Raw genomic sequence first — 17,500 nt, forward strand, 5'->3', positions numbered from 1 at the left:
GAAGATCAGAACACAAGCTCAAACTCCCTCCGGTCTCAATCACACACTAACATCCACAGCCGACGGGGACGCCACCTCAAGGTCATGATCAGACGCTCTTCCGCTAGAACGATCGCTCAAACTTATCTGGTCTTTAATCATGTTCTCAAAATGTTGGCACAAAACATTATATATATATATGAATATATGAATTTCAGTAAATGCTGTGTAAAATAAGTGAATAATTAATATCTGCAGTCTTATATATACTTAATATATTAACATCTTTCAATAGATGGAAATTGAGAAGCTCCAGCGCACACACAAACACACTCACACACAAACACACACACACACAAACACACACACACACACACACACTCACAAACACTCACACACACACACACACACACACACACACACACACACACACACACACACACACACACACAACACTCACACTCTTACACTAAATTCAAACACACACACACACACACACACTTTTGCATAGATAAACTAATAAAAAGTTCAGTCAGATGTTCTCTGAAGGTGCAACATCTGATCGGTCTCATTCTTTGTCTGGGTTTGCACTGATCATCGATCTATCATCGATCTGTCATCTGCTCTCTAAACATCAGGAGTGTGTGTGTGTCACTCAAGGCCTCGATACACTCGAACGAACCGGTGTGATGTCATTGCGAACAAAATCAGGCCAAAACGAAGTTCACTTGTGGAGTTTGAAACATCATTCTGGAGAAGTTAGCTTTAACCGCTCTTTAACACCTCTGAGCTCCCATTGGCCAGTGTGCTGATGATGTAATAGGTGGGTGTGGCTCTGAGGCCCCGCCTTCTTTGAGGCGTAAATCTTTTCCGGTTCATTTCTTTCCGATCTCCTGTTTTCTGCCATTTTTGCTGTGTGCTATTTTGTTGAGAGGAAAGCGCAGCGTATATTCGTCTGAATATTAGCGGCGTCGGGATGTTCGCTAACAGCTAACGGTGTTTCCAACTTCTTTTCAAACAGCCTTGAATCGGGTTTGTGCTCACTAACAGGGAAGGGAGAGTTGGGTTAGGTACCGTTCACATTTTAACCTGAAATTCAGTGCCGGGACCCAACGGTACCTTTAGGCATGTTTACCTCAATAACTGTAAAGAAACTGTAAGTCATTTGTAGAAGTGTTATTGACATTACGCCAGAGCTGCCTTGGTTTGTGATGCTTGAATATTAATAAAAACACCCATTTTAGTAATAAAAAAAAAATTATTTCCATGAAATGTTTTGTTTTCCACAAATTCTATCAAATGAAGACATAAAACATTAATTTAATCAATCTTTTATATGAAATTGAACTTTTTTTTGTCAAACAACCTGCGGCACAACTGAGCTTTATACTGTTAAAATCACAACATAGAAGAAAAAGTGTGATTATTTCCTAAAGAACACATTTTTGATAATTTATTATTATTAGTGTTAGTATTATCATTAAATTGAGATATCTAAATCCGACTGTACAACAGTGATATATTATCAAGTTAAACCGAACTCTTATTTTGACGGGTTGCCGTTGGAGACCTCTGAGTATCGTGTGTGTGTGTGTGTGTGTGTGTGTGTGTGAGGTAGATGAAACCGCACGTCTGCGCCACTCATTCACACAGAATGTGAATACGAGTACGAGTTCGGTACCCAACCCTAGGGGAGAGTCCAGCGGGAACATCACGACTAGCACAGAGCTTTGGATAATCTAGTTCAGCCTCAGATACTGGGGAGGTCATGATGAGGGTCACGAGGTCAAAGGTCACAATGGCATCTAACACAGGTGAATCTTACCTGCCAGAGCCCTTGGCTTCAAACCTCTTAATAACGAGTTTAACGCTCCTGCGTCCAGCAGAGAAACACAAACACACACTTATAAAGCATCTGTGTCATGTGACGGCTGTACGAGCCGCGTGATTGGACCGTGAGCGTCTCTCACCCTTCCTTCAGCATGATGGGCGTCTCGATGCTCTTCTGATCCCACCGAGCCGAAGACGATATCAGATCCAGGAACTGTGACGGAGAGGAAGCGTGTGTGAGAGTGTGTGTAGAACGTCAGAACACGCTCACACAGAGATACAGGATATACAGTCAAACCAACATTTATTCAGACTCCTTCTTCATTTCTCACATTATCACATCTGAGTAATGTTGGGTTTGACTGTCTGATGTGTAGAGCACGAGACTCACGTTCTTCACCGCATCTGCGTACTTCTGCTCATTGAAGTAGTCGTAGAATGCAGCCATGTAGGACTCTTTGAAATTGGCCTGTAACGAGAAGAGAAGAGCTTCATGTTCACATCACGTTAAAGCATTCATTCTGAATGTTCTCTGAATGTTTTAAAAATGTTTCTTCTTGGTTATGAGAACGTTAAAGGAACATATACACACACATATATATATAAATAACACAAAATGAGACAGACAGAGGACAGTTTCTCTTACAGTCCTTTTCACTATTTCACTGTAGTTACAAAGTTTTCATGCTATAATGAATAATATATTATATTATATTGCATTATATTATAGATAATGTAGCACTGTGGGATGTTGTGAACACACTTACAGACTTGGACTTGGCCAGGCTTCCCAGAGTTTGGATGGTTTTGGAAATGAGCGTCAGCGTCCGAGACGTGCAGGGATCCTTCACACAGACAACAAGAGACAACAGGGATAAGAATCAAGCATCGGATGAGGATGAAGAGCTCACGGAGTGTGTGTGGAGTGTGTTGTACACACACCGGGTGATGAGGTCGCAGGTGGAAAAGGCTCGGGGACAGGATCGCAGGAGCAAAGAAGCGGAGGAAGATGAAACTACTGACGGCCGTGTAGCGAACATCCGGGTCGACTGAGAAAACACACACACACACACACACACACACACACACAGCATCATCATCACGGATCTCACGGCTCCGGATAATAAATAATGTCTTCTGAGAACGTTTGGATAACGTTCCCAGTAAGTTCTGAAAACTTAATGGGAAAAAATTAAGGGAACATTACATTTTATAATTCTGCAAACATTATATTAATGTTACTTCTGAATGTTCTCCTGACGTTCTTTTAATAATGTTTTTTTTGTTTGTTTTTTTTGCCTGGTTATATGAACGTTAAAGGAACATTCCAATCTTAAAATATTATGGAAACGTTACATAATAATAATGTTAAAAAAAAAAAATCCTGGTTATATGAACATTAAGGGAACATTCCATTGGAATTCAAACATTATGGAAACGTTACATTTGAATGTTCTCTGAACGTTCCGAAACAAGTAACATTACATGAATGTTACAATGTTACATGAACATCCAACTGAAACATTTCAGAAAAACATTCAATGAATTATGTACAAGTAAAATTTTTTTATGTTTTGAGAACATTATTAAACCAGATAACTTCGTTCTATTAACATTCCTGGAAGAACATTTGTTCATTACTTTGAGAGAAGAACGTTCTGAGAATCTAATCCTGTTCTCCGGGTTCAGTTCTGAAAACATTATTTCTGAATATTTTTAAATATTATGAATATATACAGAACATTCTATTTTATAATTGAGCAAACATTATATTAATGTTACTTTTGAATGTTCCCTCAACATTTAAAACTTATATTTTAGAAAATAAAAATAAAATTCCCTGTTATATGAATGTAAAGGAAAAATTAAATTCTTCAAACATTATGGAAACGTTACTTTTGAATGTTCTCTGAACACGTCGCAACATTTAAAAAAATGTTAGATGAATTTCAGAATTATGCACAAGTAAAAAAAATGATGTTTTGAGAACATTATAAAACCAGATAACTGTTAATGAAACGTTCCTGGAAGAACATTTGTTCATACTTTGAGAGAAGGCTGTGCGAGTCTAATGCTGTTGTCTGCAGTGTTGAACTGTGACCTGAAGGTGGCGGTATAACACTGACGGATAAACAGCAGAGGGCTGTGGAGAACACCAGAACTGTTCTGGAGAAACAACTAACGCCTGAGGGCCTTTCCAAATACCTGACCACTTGTCTACTCACATGACGTATTTCCTGTATTTGGCTTCAAGTAGGCGTGAAGAAGTGTGTGTAGAGCGTTCGATCACCCGATGGGACACACTGATAGTGAAGTGTTACCCAAAAATGCACGCGTTTACAGAACTTTATTTAGATTTTCAATACTTTGCATTTTAAAGTAAGCTGGTCAGTAAGTCCCTATGTAACCCTATGGTGCTTCTAATTAAGTGATAAAAAGCAGTTGTGTAGAAAACACACACAGCCTACTCATCTCTGCACCAACAAAACACACTTTAACAATTTGTTTTACTACCAAATTACATGTAATATGTGTTTTCTCTCTAGCTTGCGGTTTCGGGGCACGCGCTTTCCAGAACCTAATGCATGATGGGATACGCTTAGCCTGTATTTTTATGACATGGGACAGTCTTACGCACTTACTTGCGGTCTCATGTGTGTGTGTGTGTGTATCTGGAAAGGCCCTGAGTTTACAGGAGTCAATACTGTAACCTCAGAAACTCCTCAGTGAAATCTGACATCTGAGCTCATCAGCCGCTTTAGGAGACCATTAAACTACTGTCAAAACCACAAACGAAAGACTTCTGGTGTCGTCTTGCAGCATCTGGAGGACAAACATGATTTCACTTTTGTTTTCACCGAGCTGTTCACAACAATCGTTCATGGAACATTTTTCTGAAACGTTTTAGTTGGACGTTCGTGTCAGAGAACATTTAAAAGTAACGTTCCCAAAATGTTTGATTGAATGTAATGATAAATGTAATGATGAACGTTATTAAAATTGTTAAGCATGTTTAAATAACCCAGGCTGCGTTTCTCGAGTTGATCCGTGCTTTTGGGAAATGCAGCCCTGGACATTTTGAGAAATAATGTTTTCATGGCTTAACGTGAACATTAGCAAAGCGCTCTTAGAACGTGTGTGTGTGTGTGTGTGTGTGTGTGTGTGTGTTCACCTTGAAAGCGTGAGGCCGCAGACTCTCTCAGTGAGAAGAAGATGTCACACATGACCGTCGGGCAGCTCACACCCGAGCTCGTGATGACGCTGAAGATCCGGTCCACGTACTGACGGAGGTTTTCCTGACAAGACAATCACAATATTAGAAAATTATTAGAAAATAATCGACTAATAATCGCCATTTCCTCTTCAACAATTCTGGAAACTTGGAACAAGTATAAAAGCTTGCATGGTTAAAGTGAAAGGCAATCGTGGGCTTCACTGCACCAATGTTTGTTCTTAATGATTCATCAATGCACATTATTGTGTTAAATTCATGTTCCTTGATATGCATCTTGAATCAGAATAATTTCCTCTTCCTCTTGCAGTGACATCACTTCTTCATGAAAGTGAAGTCTCTGTCGTTTCTCCTCTATTGTGCCGTATATCCGAGTGAAACGCTTCAGGAACAAGAACAAATGTGGGCGGGGCTTGATTGTGTCTGTGCGGAATTGATTGGATGGTTTGCTATTGGCTGATCTCATGTGAGTGACAGGTTATAGCCCCGCCCTCGTCATCAGAGAAGAGAAGAGATGCTGCAGGAGGAACTGATTCTGATTCAAGATTACCAGGAACATCAATTTAACACAATAATGATGATGTAAATCATTAATAATAAACACGGCAATATTCCATAAAAAAATAAAAAGAATTGTTCATTTTGATTCCATGTTAACTTTATAATTCAAACAATTAGAAAGGAAAAAATAATTTTAGAATCGGATTGTGATATCAGACTTATGTGGTCAGAACACTGTGAGAGCGGTGTGTGTTAGCGGCCCCCTAAGTTAATCACTAATGATCTTTACAACGGAAGTGAATCAATCAAAACTAACTTTATCTGGACAATAACTTTATTCTAGAGCTGCTGTAAAGCCTAAACAATCTCTGTTACTGTAATCTCCTGTTATCACTGTAAAGCTGCTGTGAAACTCTATAGTGTTAAAGCGCTGTATAAATGAAGGAGACTCGACTTGATGATTCGACTGAGTTTATTCACCAAAGCAAAAGCACACACACACACTCACCCTGTTCGTGTCCAAGTTCTCCGACTCCTTCAGCTTGACGGGGTCGATCTCGCACGGTTTGTGGTCGGCGCAGATCTGCACGCAAACAACAGTGAACGATTGCAATAAACAGTGTTTTTTAGTGACAAAAACTGTAATCAAATGTAAAATAACACTGCACTTTATTAATAATGTACATTACAAATATAGTATTATAAGTTATTCAGTCTAGAATGAGTGAATTTTCTCTTTGTCTTCTGTTGTTTGATGAGTGTTATTATAGAGACGGCTGCAGGAATATTAGGCTACTGTCACTTTAAGAGTTGCCCAATATACTGTAGTTACACACGCCTGCGCTGAAAACAGAGTCTCTCGCGCTTGAAATGTCATATTGAAATGCTCACAAAGGAAAAGAGGAATCAAAATTTTTATTTTATAACAAGTATCCGATTCCTGACCTCAAGTATTCGATTCCAGAACTGGAATGGATTTTCGATTCCCAGCGCTAGCTATAAAGCAGGAGAGAGTGAGCCTCACCTCATCGATGATGGGTTTGAGCGTGACCCGCAGGTAATGCATCCCCGCCAGCTTCATGGTCTCGTCGATGCATTTAGACGTGAGCGAGTTTCCCCGGAATATGGTGTTGGGATCCCTGTGGAGACGAGAGGACGGTGAGGAAGGGGTGGAGACGTGTGTGTGTGTGTGTGTGTTAGAGGTCTGCTACCTGAGCCAAAAGGGTCCCGAGAAACTCACGGGTTCGGGTTAATGTTTAATGAATAGCCTCGGGTTCGGATAAACTATATAGGCTCTAGCCTACATATATATAGTTTGGTGGCGTATGCTAGCTGTGTTATGCTAGCTGTGCGCGAGAGAGACAGTAGTGCTCAGTTTCAGCCTCTGATTGCGTGTTGTGGCTGAAATACTGCGCGCGGGAGCACATCATGTGCACAACAGTTCTGTAAAATGATGTATGAATCATTTTTATTTTATTATATGTCATTTTACAAAACTGTTTAGCGCATGTGCTCCCGCGCGCACTAGCCATCAACCGTCATCCCATCACCTCCCGATGCTGCTCTCTTCCTTCCTCGCACTGAGGCGGATAGATGTGCAACTGCGCGAACTTTGTTTTAAAGTTTAATGTTGGAGTTCCAGAGGGATTTGAGACCGTTTCACCGGTTCAACCACAGCAGAGTTTCGTTATTAGTAAGTCTGTGCTTTATCTCCTTCTTCTCTTGTGTGCTGAGGGGCCTGTGCCGCGGGGGAACGGTGTTTGTACATGTACTTGTTTAATTATCGTTGCAAGCAATCATAAAGAAGGTGTTTACTGTGAGAAATGGACCTCGAGTTCAGGCTTAAAATAATTAAAAATCAGTTTAAAGCCCGTGCAGACCTCTGGTGTGTGTGTGTGTGTGTGTGTGTACTCACTGCGTGCGGTTGATCTCTGCGTGTGCGATGGCACTGAGGAAAGGCACGATCTTGCCGTAATGCAGGAAGAGTCGAACGAGCGGGACGGCAGCCTCTTGTTTCTCTCGACACGCCTCGCCCAGGATATGAGCCGCCGACGCCGACACGGGCTACACGTGCGGAACATGTGATCAGTGAATCGACACGCACCAATGCTACTTTTCTAAATGTCATAATCATGTTAACAAACAAGTATTCAATACTTTAATGAGCTCATTGCTTCTGCATTAAATTATTACATTGTTTAAATTCATACACTTTTAGCTAACTGTGACTTTGTATATGTACATTTCTGAAATACATAACTCCTACATAACAGATCACTGTAAACTGTAATGTGGACTCGTGCATTTCTGTAAAGCTGCTTTGACATGATGTGTATGATGAAGAGTCTAAATGAAGAGTATTGTGAAAAGTGCTATACAAATAAATCAATAACAGTGCATTATGGATCTCTTGTGTATGACACACGTATTGGAAAACAAGACTTTCGTGTAGTTAGACACACCTTTGCCGTGACCCCACTGACCTCGACGTGCGCGGACTGCAGGATCAGGTCCCGGAGCGGGTTGTAATGCTCCGTGAGGAACACGTGGTCCTCCGTGTAAACGATGTTGAGCCGTAACGAGCCCAGCTCATCAGCCTTCACAGATTTGTGCCCATTATCTCTGGGCTGCAGGAAGTACCTGAGAGAGAGCGCAGGATGAGCTCCTGTCCGGAAAACACCAGTGTCTTACAGTGCTGGGCGGTCCACCGGTTCATACCGGTGTTTATTTCTGTTATGAATGTTTAATATCCCGCTATACCGGTGTATGTGGCTTTAACAGCGCTGGTAACGCGGCGCGACTCTGTCTGAGAGGGTCTTTCACTGCTCACTGTGTGTGTTACTGAGCGTGACGGTGAAGATGGATGAGTTAAACTATAATTGATAGCTGTCAAATTATATTACAGTGTTTCCCACACATTGGTTCACAAAATCAACAGCCTTTTGGAAAATCTATTAGTGGTTGGCATTGACATCGATGAATAAACATGAGCACTGCACGGTTCACAGTCTAAACGCGGCGCAGGTGTTTGCATATGAATGTTTCTTAAAGGGATACTTCAGCATTTAGCATTAAGCTTTGTATATATAGAAAACCTGTAGTATTTTCTAATTACCGTACTTCCCTCCCTCATGTCCCCCTGAGACCAGAGATTTATGTATTTTTTTGTCTGGAAAAAATCGTCATTTTGCGTCATCAGAGGATTTTTTGTCCAGAGGCGAGAGACTCCAGCCAGTAGGAGGAGCTGTCCCGCATGTCCTCAACCCGCCCATAGGGGGATCATCTTTTTTTGGAAGCTAAGCTAGCAGGCTCTTGTTCTGTGGAGAAAGCTGAGTAGTAGGGGTTACCATCCTCTTTTTCCCGGACACGTCCGGCCGTCGAGATCGTCCAAAATGTCCGGGATTCGGCTTTTGCGTTCTGCAGTCGCCATTCATTGTTTACATGCACACCTTTTGTTTCAGTCTAGCTGGATTCATTCCGATTGGTGAATCTGAATGTAGTGTTTACATGAACGCTAAACAAGAACATTCCTGCTCCTCCATGAGAAATGCGAGACCAGTGCATGGCGACTGTAGAACGCAAAAGCCGAATCCCGGACATTTTGGGCGATCTCGAAATCCCGGGCAGACTCGTCACGGAGACTCACTAGTAGCCTAGCCTTATTGTTTAACTGCGCGCTCTTACCGGTAGGCGTCGCTTGGGAGTGGCCTCCTAAGGCAGCGAAGCAAGTGCATTCTGGGAGTTGTTGTCTTTCATCCACATGAGCCAAAAATACATTTTCGGTCTTTTCTCAGTCTAGAAAGCTCCAAATTCAAAAATAATTTCACATTTCTTCTACATAAATCACCCATTTTAAATACATATTCATCTTTCCAGAGGTGAAGTATATCCCTTTAAAGTGACTGACGGTCTTTAGAAAAGTTTCGATGTTATTTTCAATTGAATCTGTCTTTATCTTTCCTGATAAAGCAGCGTTTATGAGCCGTTACCGGGGAATTAAAACAGCCTTGCAAACCTGTATTAATACTAGTGTGGGATTCTTCTACAATATTCACTCATGACAGTAAAATAGGGCGTTATAAGTCAGTATTTCCTCTCAATCAGTAGAAAATGTGGTTCACACACAGTCACGCTTGAGAAAAAAATACCGTCATATACCGTGAAACCGGTATAATATAGAAAAATACTGTGATATGGATTTTTGGTCCTACCGCCCAGCACTAGCGTCTTACACAGAAAACACGCGCGACGAGGCTCGTACCATGCGTCATGAACACCCGACTGTCCCAGGACCTTCAGCTGAACCCGTACCTCTCCCAGAAACTCGTCTCCGAACTTCAGATTGCTGGCGTTCCACAGATCCACCCTGAGAAGAGCGAGTCAGAGCGTTCGTTAAACCACAGATGAAATCTAATTAAATATAAACAGAGCAATTCCAAGAGGGTCCTCACACCATCGGTGCTCGGGCCCTAATTAATATCATACAGTCAAAACTCATTATTCAGACACCAGATATAATTTTTCATATTGTTTCACTAGTGTGATCAGGACTCTATAGTTCATTTCTGTAAGTGAGGAGAGCAGAATAAAGTAAACTGTGACATATTACACCCAATAACTCTTCACACAGAGACTACCAGTGACATTGGGAGCAGAAATGATTGGGACACTTTGAGCTGATCATGTTTTGCTGAAGTGTGTTTTCTTTAATTGCTAATGCTCTTTTTACACACAGACTGAACACAATGAAGCATTGCTTGGTGATTGGTTGAGCTAAACTGGTATTATCTAATTGTGTAGTTAAATTTAACAGCTGACAGATATTCAACATAATTCATGTGTGAGACAGTCTAACAGAAGGACGGACAAAACCAGTCAAATATCAACTGATCATATTTTATTACCATTTTCTAAACTATAGTGAATAAACTGTGATAATGTGAGAAATGTTGAAGGAGTCTGAATACATGTTGGTCTGACTGTATTAAAAACGTAAACTTCTGCAGTGTTGTCGTCTGAAAGCAGAATAGACTCTGATTGGCTGTCAATGTTTTTATCCTTCATCAGCTGGAAAAATTCATTCTGAAAGAGATTCCAACGATATCGTTTCTCTGTTATTGTTACTGCTTTGAGGAGTAAAGCAACATACAGTAAAACCTTGAAAGTTATATCTTTACTATAACCCCCCTCACCCCGAAACATCCCTTCCCTCGGCAGCTTAAACACAACAGAATAACACGGCGTCTGGTTACAAAGGCAAAATATAACAATTATGTCATTACACCTTTTCAAGGCATGTACCCATGCATACCCAAACACAACTACTGATGATTAAAGTATCATTACTGCAGTATAAATGCATACATAAAAGACAAAAACATTCTGTGAGATAGACTACACTGAGGTCAGCGTCACAGAAAGGTGTAAAGAGAGAGACACATGGAAAATAAGTTAACAACTGGGTAATTCTTTCAGATTTTCAAAATATGACAAAATAATAAAAAGAATTGCGCATAAAATCTGTCCACAGATCCCCTTTAAAAATCCCCTTTTTATCTTTTCTAATTTTAAAAAGAGCATCACATCTTCTGGCCAAACGGTTGCAGAAGGAGCGGTAGGGGATTTCCAACTCAACGAGACTCTCCTGCGGGCAATAAAGATTAAGCAGTGATGTCCCTCTGGGCTGCAGTTAGGGTAACGGGTGTAGAGTCACTGGGAGTTACAGAAACAGCTTCTGAGGAGCAAGGCCGCAGTGTCACCCCTTCACTGACAGGTTTAAAAACCAATGCCCAGTAATAATGAGTAAAAGTTGGGAGTTTAGAACGTTTTTTAAAACTATATTGTTATCATGTGAATGGGCCTTTATTCCCCGTGACCATGTGCAGATTACAAAACAACAACTCAAATCACAAAAGAACATCAGATGGAGCAAATCTAGATCTCTGCTATTATCAGCAACAAATCCGTCGACGAGATGAAACACATCCAGGCTCGTTCCTGTCGACATGTCCTCATCCGCCAGAGTTAGCTTACAGACACCCAGGGCCTATCTTTCACCAGCGCAATTGACTTTGTACACGACGCATGTGTCATTCCTATTTTGCACCCGCGCACAGCAGACTTTTCCCTCCACAGACGCACGTCGGTAAAGGGAATGAACTTGCGCTCCCGGGGGCGGTTCAGGGAAGAGAGGAGGTGTGTTCCGGCGCAAACGTTCCCTGGTGCTATTTTGCAGTTTCAGAAAACAATTCCACCACAGACCAGGAGAAACCTCGTCTAAAGTCAGTGGCGCGTTATTCAGATGATATTTTAAGGGCGCATGCTTGGCTATAATGTAGCGTGAGCAAAACACACACACACTTTGCTTCTCTCATCTACACACAGATGCAAAAGTTGACATTTTTGCAAATCATACATTATTACAAGGAAAAATATTCCACACGAGGGAAATCATTGTTGTGTCCATGAAGATGTGAAAAATAGGCATAAATCTAGCTTACACATTTACCCAAATTATCATACGCCTGTTTAACCGAAGCTAATCTGTGTGTGTTTCTCCATCCCCAATGTCACTTCTCTGTGTTTTACGGCCCTGACGAGAACGTCGGTCTCCTCGGCTGTGAACCGCTGCTGGCGTGCGTCTGGCAAATCCGCCGTTATAATAGCAATCCGCCATGGAACAAGCGCGCCTGCTCTTAAAGGGAATGTGAGATGTCGCTCTGATTGGTTCATTTCACGTTACGCCCAAACCACACCTATGAGTAATGAAGCTGCTTCAGACCAACACATTTTAGATCTGCGTCGGAGAGTCATTTATCCCGCCGGTATAATAGCAACAGCGCCCGAGACCCGCCCATAGAGTTACTTGATCTTTTAAAAATCCCCTTTTTATCTTTTCTAATTTTAAAAAGAGCATCACATCTTCTGGCCAAACGGTTGCAGAAGGAGCGGTAGGGGATTTCCAACTCAACGAGACTCTCCTGCGGGCAATAAAGGAGAATAAGCAGTGATGTCCCTCTGGGCTGCAGTTAGGGTAACGGGTGTAGAGTCACTGGGAGTTACAGAAACAGCTTCTGAGGAGCAAGGCCGCAGTGTCACCCCTTCACTGACAGGTTTAAAAACAAATGCCCAGCAATTATTTAGAGAGGAGCAAGGCCAAAATGTACGTGTCAGAGAACGAGCATCTATCACAGGCTGCATCTAACCCGGATATATTTTGGCTAACCATTCCTTGCTCAAGTGAACCCTGTGAAGCTCTTTAAACTGTATGAGCCCTAACCTAACCGAGGATGATGATGATGATGATGAGTGGACCTCCCTCCAAACAGCCTCAGACAACTTTATGCCCAGTTCATCTTCCCATCTGGATTTCATTTTATCCAGATTGTACCCTTTCAAAGACATGAGCTGGGAATATAATATGGAAATCAATCCAAAGTAAGACTGTCTAAGGGCGAGGTGGGAGGAAAATCAGGGAAGCGGCTTGTTCTTAACAAAATTACAAATCTGAAAATATCTAATAAAATTAAAAAAAGGCTTTGTGTGAGGTCAAACAATCTGCAGAGGTTCTCCAAACTGTTAAATAAACCTTCAGTATATAAATCTTTGATGCATATTAACCCGGAAGTTACCCAGTGTCTAAATGGTGAGTCTAGTGTAGAGGGAATTTAAATGATTTTTGTAAATAGGGCCCAAAACTGATGCTGATGTAAATATATAATGACAACGAAACTGATTAGAGATCTTAAGAGTAGAAAGTACGAGAAGCTCTCAAAGGTAGGGAAGAACACACTAAAGCAGGGAGAGAGGAAGAGTGACATGTTAACTAAACACCAAGTTGTCTCTGGGCAATGAAGCCAAAATAATATTTTCTGAATATTTGATGCCCAGTAATAATGAGTAAAACTTGGGAGTTTAGAATGGTTTTTAAAACTATATTGTTATCATGTGAATGGGCCTTTATTCCCCGTTGCATCAGCAGCTGGCGTGAGAATGACCATGCACAGATTACAAAACAAACAAAGAACATCAGATGGAGCAAATCTAGATCACTGTTATTATCAGCAACGAATCCGCCGACGAGATGAGACACATCCAGGCTCGCTCCTGTCGACATGTCCTCATCCGCCAGAGTTAGCTTACAGACACCCAGAGTTAGTGGTTATACATGTAAATTTAAACATCACATCAAAGATCATGATGCACAAAGATGATGAATCAAATTACTTTGAATGTTAAAGTGTCATTTTATGCTATTTTAAAGGTTGCCAATGTTGTTTTTTGCATCTCCTACAACAGGTTTAGATCCATTCATGCTCAAACACTGTAATTCTCTCATAATCTGCACTGCAGCGTCAGCTCTTTCCTCTCAGTGTCTGAAACGCTTCCATCAAGGATTCAGTCTCTCTAAGCTCCGCCTCTCTGAGAGCTGCTCTGCTCTGATTGGTCAGAAAGCAAACGCTCATTATCATATCTGAATCTCAGCTCTTGATCACAGTCTCTCTAAGCCCCGCCTCTCTGAGAGCTGCTCTGCTCTGATTGGTCAGAAAGCAAACGCTCATTATCATATCTGAATCTCAGCTCTTGATCACAGTCTCTCTAAGCCCCGCCTCTCTGAGAGCTGCTCTGCTCTGATTGGTCAGAAAGCAAACGCTCATTATCATATCTGAATCTCAGCTCTTGATCACAGTCTCTCTAAGCCCCGCCTCTCTGAGAGCTGCTCTGCTCTGATTGGTCAGAAAGCAAACGCTCATTATCATATCTGAATCTCAGCTCTTGATCACAGTCTCTCTAAGCTCCGCCTCTCTGAGAGCTGCTCTGCTCTGATTAATCAGAAAGCAAGCGCTCATTATCATATCTGAATCTCAGCTCTTGATCACAGTGATGCGAACAGTAACGATGGCGTGGGTTTTACCGGATCAATCTCAGAAAACAGCGTCTTCTCGACACGAACAACACGAACCAAACTCTTCCAGTCTCAGATACTCTACAGTGTTTGAGGGCGGAGCTAAGAGACGCCGATCAGCCAATCAGGACCAAAGGCTGACATTATGCAAATTAGCTACAAAAGGTTCAGCAGGAAGTGAGACTGAATTACTGACGACTCGCTTCAGTTCAGAATCACTTCTTTCTTTCAGGAGACAAAAACTCCATTGACTGAAACTTTGATCTTCACGAACAGCTTTATTACTCGCTACATGAAAGGCCATATTTAAAAAATATTCATGTGTGACTCATAAACACAGACCATGATGCACCATGGTTGTTTGTGGGCAGTTTGTATAGTAACACACTCACTGGCTCAGTGTAAACACAGGCTGCTTCTGAGAATCACACACACACACACACACACACACTCACTTGAGCGCCATCTTGTCCACGTCGTCCTCTTCCACGTCAAAGTGTCGTTTGGTGTAGCTCAGCGGTTTGGTCACCTGTGTGGTGAAATAGGACACGTCTGACACACACGATCACAATAAACATCTGAAACACAACAAACTAGAGATGCTGATATATCAGCCAGCATGCCGGGACCGGCCGATACATGTTCATCTTTAATGTTCTCGTTATCGGCTCATAAGAACATCTGTCTGATATGTAGTGTGTTATTTCCTCCAGCTGAGACGCTTCAGATGCGACTGTTCATCATGATGGTTATGAATCGCTTGAAATATGACTGGAATCACTTCAATAAAGGAAAATGCAGCGCAAGTCTGTCATATCGGCTACATAACATTATAATTGTCATGGCTTTTAATGATGAGACTTTTGTTTTTTTTGTAATCAGGCTCGCAAAAATTATGTAAAAGTGTGGATTTAGATTTAGATTTATCGGCTGATATATGGAGATTATCGGCTTTCAGATATAAAGAATTATCGGTTATCGGTATCAGCCAAAATGTTCATATCGGTGCATCTCTATGACAAACCACTTGACTTAATCGGGTAAGACACGGATAAATCACATGACTCTGAAAGGCGGGTCAGGTGACACATTTCTCAAAAACATGCTGCAAAGACACATTTCCTTTGTGATCATGAGCGGATAACGTGTGTGTAGTGATATAGGATTATATTTCACACTGAGCCGAGGGCTGTGACTGGATGAGAGTGTGTGTGTATGTGTGGATGAGAGTGTGTGTGTGTGTGTGTGTGTGTGTGAGTGGATGAGAGTGTGTGTGTGAGTGTGTGTGTGAGTGTGAGTGTGAGTGTCTGTGAGTGGACAATGATGATGATGATGATGATGATGAAGAAGACGTGTGTGTGTGTGTGCGAGTGAGTAAGTGAGTGTGTGTGTGTGTGTGTACGATGATGATGATGAAGACGTGTGTGAGTGTGCATGCATGCGTGCGAGTGAGTGTGTGTGTGTGTGTGTGTACGATGATGATGATGATGAAGACGTGTGTGAGTGTGCATGCATGCGAGTGAGTGAGTGTGTGTGTGTGTGTGTACGATGATGATGATGATGAAGACGTGTGTGAGTGTGCATGCATGCGAGTGAGTGAGTGTGTGTGTGTGTGTGTACGATGATGATGATGATGAAGACGTGTGTGAGTGTGCATGCATGCGAGTGAGTGTGTGTGTGTGTGTGTGTGTACGATGATGATGATGATGAAGACGTGTGTGAGTGTGCATGCATGCGTGCGAGTGAGTGTGTGTGTGTGTGTGTGTGTACGATGATGATGATGATGAAGACGTGTGTGAGTGTGCATGCATGCGAGTGAGTGTGTGTGTGTGTGTGTGTGTGTACGATGATGATGATGATGAAGACGTGTGTGAGTGTGCATGCATGCGAGTGAGTGTGTGTGTGTGTGTGTGTGTGTGTGTACGATGATGATGATGATGAAGACGTGTGTGAGTGTGCATGCATGCGAGTGAGTGTGTGTGTGTGTGTGTGTGTGTGTGTGTACGATGATGACAATGATGATGATGATGATGATGATGAAGAAGAAGACGTGTGTGTGTGTGTGCGAGTGAGTAAGTGAGTGTGTGTGTGTGTGTGTGTGTACGATGATGATGATGAAGACGTGTGTGAGTGTGCATGCATGCGTGCGAGTGAGTGTGTGTGTGTGTGTGTGTGTGTGTACGATGATGATGATGATGAAGACGTGTGTGAGTGTGCATGCATGCGAGTGAGTGTGTGTGTGTGTGTGTGTGTGTGTGTGTGTACGATGATGATGATGATGAAGACGTGTGTGGGAAAGACCGCGAGGGCTGTGAGATAAATGGAGCGGATTGTGTGTCTCACAATCAATCACACTCTTGTCTCGTCGTCCTCTGGGGCGAGTTCATGTGAGAGTGTGTGTGTGTGTGTGTGTGTGTGTGTGTGTGAGAGTGTGTGTGAGGACAGAGAGAAAACAGCTGTCACGTCTGATAACACGAGCGGCTGTCGCATGAACGCTAAACTCTCATGAGCGGCACTGAAGAACTGAGGATCACCAGAGAGAGAGATGATATAGATCTGCAGAGTGTATGTGTGTGTGTGTGTGTGTGTGTGTGTGTGTGTGTGTGTGTGTGTGTGTGTGTGTGTGTGTGAGTGTGTGTGAGTGTGTGTGAGGGTGTGGGACGTGTTAACGTGAGAAACCACAATCCACAGGAGTACAAACACCTGAAATTTTCATTTATATCACCATATTAAATGAATGAAAAAAATGAATATTATAATGTTTTTTTGTTGGGTCAAATTTCTCTCTCATATTGCTCCTCACAACCACCAAAAAAATCGAACCAAAAGTCAAATTAATATGGACGGAAGTTAAAAGTGGTGGGCACAAAATGACTCATAACGAAATCATACGCCGTCCCCACCCAAAATCGACGCCTATGATTTTTTGCTGAAGTGTGTTTTGTCTTTAATTGCTAATGCTCTTTTTACACACAGACTGAACACAATGAAGCATTGCTTGGTGATTGGTTGAGCTAAACTGGTATTATCTAATTGTGTAGTTAAATTTAACA

General features: G+C 41.9%; 1 protein-coding gene across 4 annotated transcripts in view; it reads right to left on the reverse strand.

Moving 5' to 3' along the window:
• Window positions 1–17,500, reverse strand: part of rasa3 (RAS p21 protein activator 3) — a 52,842-nt gene that overhangs the window by 7,419 nt on the left and 27,923 nt on the right. For 2 of the 4 annotated variants that reach the window (XM_084399363.1, XM_084399364.1), the window contains exons 8-18: window positions 14,903–14,976; window positions 9,804–9,908; window positions 8,026–8,182; window positions 7,458–7,606; window positions 6,567–6,681; window positions 6,051–6,125; window positions 4,982–5,105; window positions 2,752–2,858; window positions 2,577–2,654; window positions 2,201–2,278; window positions 1,950–2,023 (exon numbers count right to left, since the gene is read on the reverse strand). In XM_084399363.1, the coding sequence (XP_084255489.1) occupies window positions 1,950–2,023; window positions 2,201–2,278; window positions 2,577–2,654; window positions 2,752–2,858; window positions 4,982–5,105; window positions 6,051–6,125; window positions 6,567–6,681; window positions 7,458–7,606; window positions 8,026–8,182; window positions 9,804–9,908; window positions 14,903–14,976 (1,136 nt within the window). Of the gene's footprint in view, window positions 1–1,949; window positions 2,024–2,200; window positions 2,279–2,576; window positions 2,655–2,751; window positions 2,859–4,981; window positions 5,106–6,050; window positions 6,126–6,566; window positions 6,682–7,457; window positions 7,607–8,004; window positions 8,183–9,803; window positions 9,909–14,902; window positions 14,977–17,500 lie in introns of all 4 variants that reach the window. The other 2 variants (XM_084399362.1, XM_084399361.1) reach the window with 1 other exon arrangement.

Source organism: Rutilus rutilus, assembly GCF_951802725.1.
Source record: "Rutilus rutilus genome assembly, chromosome: 2".
Classification (NCBI taxonomy): domain Eukaryota; kingdom Metazoa; phylum Chordata; class Actinopteri; order Cypriniformes; family Leuciscidae; genus Rutilus; species Rutilus rutilus.